The 10,075-nt window shown below is 41.1% G+C and overlaps 1 protein-coding gene across 1 annotated transcript; it reads left to right on the top strand.

Annotated features, from left to right (window-relative positions):
* The first annotated feature begins 1,321 nt into the window (after positions 1-1,321).
* Positions 1,322-5,459, top strand: LOC125919020 (tubulin alpha-1A chain). The gene is made up of 4 exons (XM_049625389.1): positions 1,322-1,434; positions 3,483-3,705; positions 3,849-3,997; positions 4,265-5,459. The coding sequence occupies exons 1-4, from the start codon at positions 1,432-1,434 to the stop codon at positions 5,243-5,245; spliced, it is 1,356 nt and encodes a 451-aa protein (XP_049481346.1). The 5' UTR covers positions 1,322-1,431; the 3' UTR covers positions 5,246-5,459.
* The last annotated feature ends 4,616 nt before the right edge of the window (positions 5,460-10,075 follow it).

The following is a 10,075-nucleotide window of genomic DNA, read 5'->3' as shown; positions in this document are numbered from 1 at the left end:
TCAGGTGGTAATCAGTCCAAAGTCTTATTCTGCATAGCCCATCCTTGTTGATAATAGAGTCTTTCTAAATAGCAAAAGAATGTTCCTGCAATCCATTTCCTAGGGGTGAAAGCAAAGCCTTTTTGTCTCGAGACGCAATTGAGCAACCACCAGAGTCTAGCTGAATAGCAAGGGTGTGAGGCTGGCTACATTTTCCACAGTTAGAAGCCCAATCTCTGAGGAGATTTACTGAATTCACACAAGAACTACCAGAAAAAAAAAAAAAAATGCAGTTATTGAGCTGACATGGTTGTCTGTGGATGGAGGCAAAATTACAAAATAGTCTTTTTTACATTGTATACAGCTCTCCTTTTTAATTTGGTATCTTAGTTTTTCTTCCCTTTCCAGAAAAAAAAAAAAAAGAAAGAAAGAAAGAAAGAACAATGCAGAATATTAACTACATGCACAGGTAGTAGCACCAGCTTCTGAACTCAATCCTTTCTCCTTGTATTTTCTCAATTCTATATCAGGAAAGACAATTCATTTTAAGGAACAATACGCTACATAAAATATATTACAGGGACTTCTGGTAAAGGAATATTTCTAGGAGACTACTTAACTATGGTATGTTCGTTAGATCTTAATTATCATGTTATAACTACTTGTGTGCTTCCATATTTAGTATGGTTTTCTTCCACGTTCCCTTTTTGTTTAGCTCTTTGGGGGAGGAGTGCACAAAGGTCTTACGATAAATTACTTGAATCTGAAAAACCATTTTGGATGACTCTTATTGAACCTTTTTTATATTAAAAAAATTACATTTACTCAAGCCATTTTAAGCATCATTCCCATCTTCTCTCCTACATTATTTGTAAAGCAATTAGAGATGTTGAAGCCGAATGTAGTGAAATTTAGAACACTCTGAGAGAGGGACTGGGAGTAATTTTCCGTTAAATATTTCATCTCAACACAAATTCTGCGATGTAAGTGTTGGGGAAAACCTACATTGGTGATTTTAGCTGTAGCGTGAGGCTTAAGCAATATAAAAATCATACAATTCAAGTTCTCTTTCTTCTCCCCCCCCCCCCACCCCACCCCAACCCCACCCCATCATGGATGCTCGGCTGACTGTTTTTGCACAGTCTCTTTGTCTGAAGGATGCAAACAGTCTATGGATGCTAGGGAAAAAGGGGTGGGGGAGAGATTACCTCATCCCATGTCGTTTGCACCAATCACCACTCTCCTGTCGTGGCTTCTCCGGGCAGATTGAGGGGTCTGGACCAACAGGAAAAGGCCCCAGCCCATCCCCATGGTGACCGAGTTGTATATAGGGAGCCGCATCCGCCCATGTGCCGCAGGTTCTCTTACATCGACCGCCTAAGAGTCGCGCTGTAAGAAGCAACAACCTCTCCTCCTCTCCGCCATCTGCTCGGCAGCCGCAAAGCAGCAACCATGGTAAGAATCTTCTTTCTCTGGCTCTTTGTGGCCGTTGGGTGGGGTCGGTCCCCCAAGATCTACTTGGAAAGTCTTAAGCTCTCTTTCCTTTACAACTTCTTTGGGTAAGGGTAGCCTTATGCTTTGTTTGCGAGGTTTGGCTTTGGGGCCCCAAATCCTTGAGTCTGGCCGCCGCCGCAGTGCGGGGTGAGGAACTGCGCCCAGGGCGCAGCAGAACCGTGGGGGAAGAACAAAGGCGGCGCAGAGGGAGTTCTTGTTATATGAGCCCTTCCAAGCTGCAGGCAGCCCATCTGTCGGTGACGAAAGGGTCTGGGCAGGGAAAGGCAGTCGTGGCGTCGCCTGCCTTGTCCCAGTGTCTGTGCGCACGGTTTTCGTGTGACTCGGGGAGGCTCTTTTCTTCCTGGCGTTGTTCCCAGGGGGAGGGAGAGAAGTCCCGAAAGACCCGGGCTCAGTGGGTGTAGCTGGGAAGGGGGGGGTGGGGAGAAGGACAGGGACAAAGCGGAGCCTTGGGTTAGTATTAAAAGATCCCTCCACGGTTCGTTGGCCGTTTAGGAAGATACCCGTATATTAACGCGAAAAAAAATGGTTTCTGTTCGAGCCCCTGGCAGCCGGCGTCAGGGCGGCGCAGGGGCGGAGTTGTTTGTTTCTGCCTTCTCTGGCCTTAAAGCCACTGGGCGGGGTTCCCCCTCACTAAACCTCTGTCATAAGACTTTTAATAAAATGCTTTCATCATTGTGGAACTGTAGGCGTTAAAAGGTTTTTCATTCACTGTTAAAGCTTAGATATTTTTTCTTAAGATGCAAAATCGCAATTCACTTGACAAGCACTTTAAAGTCTAGTCTGGGGCCACCCCGCCCTGACTGACTCCGTGTGTGTGTGTGTGTGTGTGTGTGCCCGCGCGCACGCGCTAGCCGCACGTTCTGCTGGAGAGAAAGCCTCAGTTTGAGAGCCAAGGTACCCTAAAGCCCAGGATCCAGGGAAACGCCCTTCCCCTCCCCTCCCCACCCCCATCAATATGTCAGTGAGTAGACAATGGACAGACAATGGAAGTTGAAGCCATAAAGACAGTAGAGAAGAAAATCTCTTACTGAACGTGATGAGTATGAATATTCGGTGGTGAGTAGAGAATCTCAAAATGAAAATACTATTTTGTTGTTTTAAATAAATACTTCATTATCCTTTCACTAGGCTTTTATTCTTTGGTAGTTCTCATGTGATATTTTTCTAATTTAGGAACTATTGTTTTAAAGATACTAACAATCTTTCAGTTTTTGCAGTGGAGAAGATTCTGGAAAGACTTCTTTTTAAGTAATGAAAATGCTGCAGACAAAGAACTATACTCTGTCCAGCTGTCTTTTGTTCTAGTGAATCTTCATTAATTCATTTCAATTTAGGCATATGGTCCCAGCTTGGGTCAGAGGAGGAAAACTGGCAGAATAGCACAATGAGATCATGTAGGCAGTTTCTGGAAATAGAACTTACTCTGTTAAATAATGTAGCAGACAGAACAGGCTAGTACCAGGCACAGCAAATGCAGCAATGCAGGAGGCAGACCTTATTTAGCTTCCAGTCCCCTAGGACTAATGGATCCTGCAGATAGACTGCAAAGGGGTGTGGCATCTAGCCTCAGCTGCAGCGCAGATGTCCATGTTAAAATTCCAAGTCATACGCACAAGAAACTCTCATCTTTATTTAAAGGGAATGCAGTAGTAATACTGATTCCAATTAACTAATGATTGAATTTAATTTACTGCATCTTACTAAATCTGTGCTTTAAATATTTTTTACATATGAAAAATTTCTCTTCAAGCATGGCTGGGGAACAATGGGCTTGCACATGTATTGAACAGTGCAACCTTATTCAGACCACACCCATCTGCAGCATTTGGAGCAGGTGCTTTTCCTTAAACATTTCTATCGAGTTAGGGATAATCTCAAGTAAACTTGAAGAGTACCTGTATATGACTAGAAATATTTTCAGAAATTTACTGAAAATTCAAAATGCTAACACAATCTGATTTTAAATTTTCCTCTTTTTCTTCCCATAGCGTGAATGCATCTCCATCCACGTTGGCCAGGCTGGTGTTCAGATCGGCAATGCCTGCTGGGAGCTCTATTGCCTGGAACACGGCATCCAGCCCGATGGCCAGATGCCAAGTGACAAGACCATTGGGGGAGGAGATGACTCCTTCAACACCTTCTTCAGTGAGACGGGCGCTGGCAAGCATGTGCCCAGGGCAGTGTTTGTAGACCTGGAACCCACAGTCATTGGTGAGTTGGCCTCAGTAACCCAAGGGAGATCTCAGGGCTCTTGAGACAGGAGGTCTGTCGTGAGGGCTCCATTGACACCCTGGGGTTGGGCAGTCGTGTGCAGGTTGTGAGTGACGGGTGGCTGCTTTGTTTTTCTCTTCCAGATGAAGTTCGCACTGGCACCTACCGCCAGCTCTTCCATCCCGAGCAGCTCATCACGGGCAAGGAAGATGCTGCCAATAACTATGCTCGAGGGCACTACACCATCGGCAAGGAGATCATCGACCTTGTCTTGGACCGAATTCGGAAACTGGTATGTTTGTTCTCCAGAATAAAGTAAATAATGACCCTAAGGAAGACATTTGAAATACGATCTTTTCTTTTCAAACACAGAATAGAAATATAATGGAGTGAGGACAACTGGTAAATTATTCCTTGATAGGGTTTTTAAATTTTCAACTACAACATGAATTTGGTGTCATTTTATAAATGTCAATGAAGATATTTTAAGTGAAGAAATGCTTTGTAATTCTGGGAAGGTCTATTATAATCTTTCTTGTCTGTTCCTTTTTTCTAACAGGCCGACCAGTGCACAGGTCTTCAGGGCTTCTTGGTTTTCCACAGCTTTGGAGGGGGAACTGGTTCCGGGTTCACCTCCCTGCTGATGGAACGTCTCTCTGTCGATTATGGCAAGAAGTCCAAGCTGGAGTTCTCCATTTACCCAGCCCCCCAGGTTTCCACTGCTGTCGTTGAGCCCTACAACTCCATCCTCACTACCCACACCACCCTGGAGCACTCTGATTGTGCCTTCATGGTAGACAATGAGGCCATCTATGACATCTGTCGTAGAAACCTCGATATCGAACGCCCAACCTACACTAACCTAAATAGGTTGATAGGTCAAATTGTGTCTTCCATCACTGCTTCCCTCAGATTTGATGGAGCCCTGAATGTGGATCTGACAGAATTCCAGACCAACCTGGTGCCCTATCCCCGCATCCACTTCCCTCTGGCCACATATGCCCCTGTCATCTCTGCTGAGAAAGCCTACCATGAACAGCTTTCTGTAGCAGAGATCACCAATGCGTGCTTTGAGCCAGCCAACCAGATGGTGAAATGCGACCCTCGCCATGGTAAATACATGGCTTGCTGCCTGTTGTACCGTGGTGATGTGGTTCCCAAAGATGTCAATGCTGCCATTGCCACCATCAAGACCAAGCGTACCATCCAGTTCGTGGACTGGTGCCCCACTGGCTTCAAAGTTGGCATTAATTACCAGCCTCCCACTGTGGTACCTGGTGGAGACCTGGCCAAAGTACAGCGAGCTGTGTGCATGCTGAGCAACACCACAGCCATTGCTGAGGCCTGGGCTCGCCTGGACCACAAGTTTGACCTGATGTATGCCAAGCGTGCCTTTGTTCACTGGTATGTGGGTGAGGGCATGGAGGAAGGAGAGTTTTCTGAGGCCCGTGAGGACATGGCTGCCCTTGAGAAGGATTATGAGGAGGTTGGTGTGGATTCTGTTGAAGGAGAGGGTGAAGAGGAAGGAGAGGAATACTAAAGTTAAAAATGTCACAAAGGTGCTGCTTTTACAGGGAAGCTTATTCTGTTTTGAATATTGAAAAGTTGTGCTCTGATCAGTTAATTTGTATGTAGCAGTGTATACTCTCATATACAATTACTGACCTATGCTTTAAAACACAACGCTTTGTTATAGATCCAAGCTGTCCATTTCTCTGATGGGTTTGAATAAAGTATTCCCTGTCTTAAATGAATTCAGTCTTGTGTTTTCTATTTGGGGGTCTGATATTCATGTATTTAGTTCTGAGAAGAAAGGATAACTGTTGACTGTGGTTTATACATGTACTATAAAGTGACCTGTTTTTTTATTTTAAATTTTAGTGTATTATAAAACTTATTCGTTAAATACAAAATAACTAAAAATTACCATTATCCATGCAATTCTTAGTTTTCACTCCACTATATGTTAGTTAAACTGCTAGTACTCTTTAGAATTGGTATTTACTAATACACAGCCAAAAAGGTCTGGTTGCCTGCCAAGTCTCATACGACCCACATGAAATGATGAATATTCCAAATACATTATGTCTTAAGCTTATTTTCATGCATTCTCATCTTGGCTTGTGTCTAGTGCTGTCAGGCTTCCTCTTCTCTGGGTTCTCAGAAGTTTGCTCTCCTAGCAATTGCTCCCTTGTTCTCTACTTTCTTCTTTCCAAACTTATTTTCAGCTAAATGTCACAGTGGAAAAGCCTGATAAATGTATTCACTCTAATGTGTTAATTATATATCTTAATTTTAGCTTCCAAGTATATTATTTTAATATGGGCCAATAACTTCAAAGAACAAAACTAATAGTGCAGTTGTAGGAACCAGCACCAACATGGGGAGAGGAACAATTCTGGACCAATGGTTTCTTCAACAATAGAGTTCAGCTGCCAGTCCAACTGAACAAAAAGACCCAAGAATAGCAAATTGTCTTGTACTATCACATTATCTTGTTCTACAATAATAGTTGTAATGAAATGATTTTTTGGTATTAACAGCTTATTTGATCTATTTTTCCTTTGACACTGCCAACGAGGGGGTGTAACACAATTATATATATATATATATATATATATTTAATATGTTACATATATATATTAATTTTGAGCGAGAGAGAGAGCACAAGCAGGGGAGGGGGCAGAGGGAGAGACAGAACCTTAAGGAGACTCCGTGCTCAGCACAAAGCCCAATGTGGGGCTCCATCCCATGATCTTGGGATTATTACCTGAGCCAAAATCAAGAGTCAGACACTCAACTGACTGAGCCACACAGGCGCCCCTAATACTACTATAGTTCCCGGAATCTGAGTTTAATGTAAGTTAGTGGAAATAATGAAAAATAAGAAATAAGCCGAAATCAACTAGTTTTAAAGCCAATCCAATAGTGCTCAGCAGTTTTTTTGTTTTTGTTTTTTTTTTAACGTTTATTTATTTTTGAGACAGAGACAGAGCATGAACGGGGGAGGTCAGAGAGAGAGGGAGACACAGAATCTGAAACAGGCTCCAGGCTCTGAGCGGTCAGCACAGAGCCCGACGCGGGGCTCAAACTCACGATCTGTGAGATAGTGACCTGAGCCGAAGTCGGCCGCTCAACCGACTGAGCCACCCAGGCGCCCTCAGCAGTTTTAACTAGAAGCCAATGTGTATAGATTTGGAAGAAAAAAAAGGAAAAGGCTTCGCTTATTCGAATAAAAAACAATGTGAAAACTAGATCAAATGTAAATTTTTAATATGCATTCCCAGCACCTAGCAAAATATAAGGAACATGTACAATGATTATTGGCTCAATGAGTATAGTGTAGGGTAAAAGAGATAAAACTATAAAATTTAAAAATCCCTATAATCTTAATTTTAATGGCAAATGACAGTATGAATTTATTATATATTTTCTATTATGAAAGAAAAAATTCCATAATGTTGCCCACTGAAAAGGCCTAGGACCAATTTAGGAATGAGCATCCCTACCACTCAGATGGTGGTCTCTAAATACTATTTTCTACTAAAAGGAATCAATGTTTAGAGATGTTCAAGCCTGGAGAAGAAAATATACAAACTCAGCCCCAAATAATTTCTCATTCCAGAAACTGAGGAAGATATCAAAGACTAAAAGTCATATCAAAAGGATACAGGAGTCAAGTAGAAGGGACTCTCATAGATGGTACAATGTAAGCATTGAAAATAATAGTGACTGCAGTGGGTTGAATCATAAAAAATATGTTAAAACCCATGAGCTCATAATATTTTTTGCGTGATTTACTTTTTATTTGAGAGAGAGAGAGAGAGAGAGTGCCTGAGTGGGGGAGAGGGGCAGAGGGAGACAGAGAGAATCTTAAGCAGATTCCACACTCAGCACAGCCCAACTCGGTGCTCGATCCCATGACCCTGGGATCAAGACCTGAGCTGAAACCAAGAGTGGGGCGTTCAGCCTAGGCACCCCTATTTTCTGTGTGATTGAAAAAACAATTGGGGGTGTCTGGGTGGCTCAGTCAGTTAAGCGTCTAACTTCAGCTCAGGTCATGATCTCACAGTGAGTCTGAAGCTCTGCATCAGGCTTTCTGCTGTCAGCACAGCACTTCAAATGCTCTGTCTCCCTCTCTCTCTGCCTCTCCCCTGATCTCCCTCTCTCAAAAATAAATAAACATTTAAAAAAATTTTTTTAAACAATTAATGGGCCCCTGGGTGGCTCAGTTGGTTAAGCCCCTGGTTCTTGATTTTGGCTCAAGTCATGATCTCACGGTTGGTGGGATTGAGCCCTGTGTCAGGCTCCATACTCGAAGTGTGGAGCCTGCTTGGGATTCTCTCTCTCTCTCTCTCTCTCTCTCTCTCTCTCTCTCATCCTCCCCTGTTCATGCTCTCTCTGTCTCTCTTAAAATAAATACACATTTAAAAAAATATGAAGACAGTATGGCAGTTCCTAAAAAAAAAAATTATAGAATTACTATATGATCTAAGAATTCCACTTCTGGATATATACCCAAAAGAATTTAAAGCAATGACTCAGACAGATATTTGTGTACCTGTGTCATATCAGCTTTATTCACAAGAGCCAAAAGATGGAAGCAACCCTAAAGTCCATTGATGGATGAATGGATAAACAAAATGTAGTATATACATACAATATAATATTATTCAGCCTTAAAAAAAAATGAAATTCTGACACATACTCCAAATGGATAAACTTTGAAAACATGAAGCTTAGTGTAATAAGTCAGACACAAAAGGACAAATATTTTCTGATCCTACTTGCATGAGCTAACTACAACAATCAAAATCAGAGAGACAGAAAGTAGAATGGTGGTTACCAGGAGCTAAGGGGAAGAATATAATAGGAATTGTTTTTTAATTTTTTTAAGTTTATTTATTTATCTTGAGAGAGAAAGAGAGAGCTGAGGGAGGGGCAGAGAGAGAGAGAGAGAGAGAGAAGCAGAGAGAGAATCCGAATCCCAAGCAGGCTCTGAGCTGCACAGAGCCCAACGCAGGGCTCAAACTCACATACGGTGAGATCATGACCTAAGCCAAAACCAAGAGTCAGGCGCTTAATTGACTGAACTATCCAGGTGCCCCAGAAATTTTTCTTTTTTAAGTTTATTTATTTTGAGAGGCGATGGGAGGAGAGGGGCAAAGATATAGGGAGAGACAGAATCCCTAGCAGGCTCTATGCTGTCAGCATAGAGCTTGACTCCAGACTCGACCTCACGAACCATGAGATCATGACCTGAGCCGAAATCAAGAGTTGGACACTTAACTGACAGAGTCAACCAGGCGCCCCAATAGGAAGTTATTACTAAAGAGATACAGAGTTTCAGTTTGCAATGACAAAAAAGTTCTGGGGGTACCCGACTGGTTCAGTCAGAAGAGCCTGCAACTCTTGATCTTGGGGTCATGAGTTGTGTGTAGAGATTACTAATATAAATAAACTTAAAAAATTTTTTCTGGAGATGAATAGCGGTGATGGTTGTACAACAATAAGAACGTACTTAATGCCACTAAATTGTACTTCAAAAGGGTTAAAATGGGGGCGCCTGGCTGGCTCAGTTGGTAGTGCATGCAATCCTTGATCTTGGGGTTTTAAATTCAAGTCCCACGTTGGGTAAAGAGATTACTTAAAAAAAATAAAATATTTTCTAAAAATAATAAATCAATAAAAATAAATAAAAGTGTTAAAATTATAAATTATATATAATTATAATTAAATATTATATAATTATATATTTATATAATATATTTCTATAAATATTATATTTATATTATATATTATATTTGTAATTATATTAATTAAATATATTTATATTATATTTTATATTTATAAATATTATATTATATAAATATTATTATATATAAATATTATTTATATTAAGTATATATTATATAATATATAAGTATAATATATACTTATATAACATATAAGTATATAATATATAAGTTATATATACCATATATTGTAAATTATATATTATAAAATTATATATTATATATATATATTATATATAGTTTCACCACAATTTAAAAACAACCAAAGTATAAACCAAAAACTAAAAATATATGGTTACCTGCAGGGGAGGGAACATGGTCTAACCAAACTGTATTTGTTGTATAGAAACATGTAATTATAGGGGTGCCTGTGTGGCTCAGTCGGTTGAGTGTCCAACTTCAGCTCAGGTCATGATCTCCCAGTTTGTGGGTTTGAGCCCCACACTGGGCTCTGTGCTGACAGTTCAGGGCCTCCTAGAGCCTGTTTCAGATTCTGTGTCTCCCTCTTGCTCTCTGCCCCTCCCCCGCTCATGCTCTTTCTCAAAAATAATCAAATAAACATTAAAAATTTTTAA

The sequence above is a fragment of the Panthera uncia genome, chromosome B4 (assembly GCF_023721935.1).
Source record: "Panthera uncia isolate 11264 chromosome B4, Puncia_PCG_1.0, whole genome shotgun sequence".
Lineage (NCBI taxonomy): Eukaryota > Metazoa > Chordata > Mammalia > Carnivora > Felidae > Panthera > Panthera uncia.
Note: the sequence above shows the minus strand (reverse complement) of the source record. Positions and strands in the feature narration are given on the sequence as shown.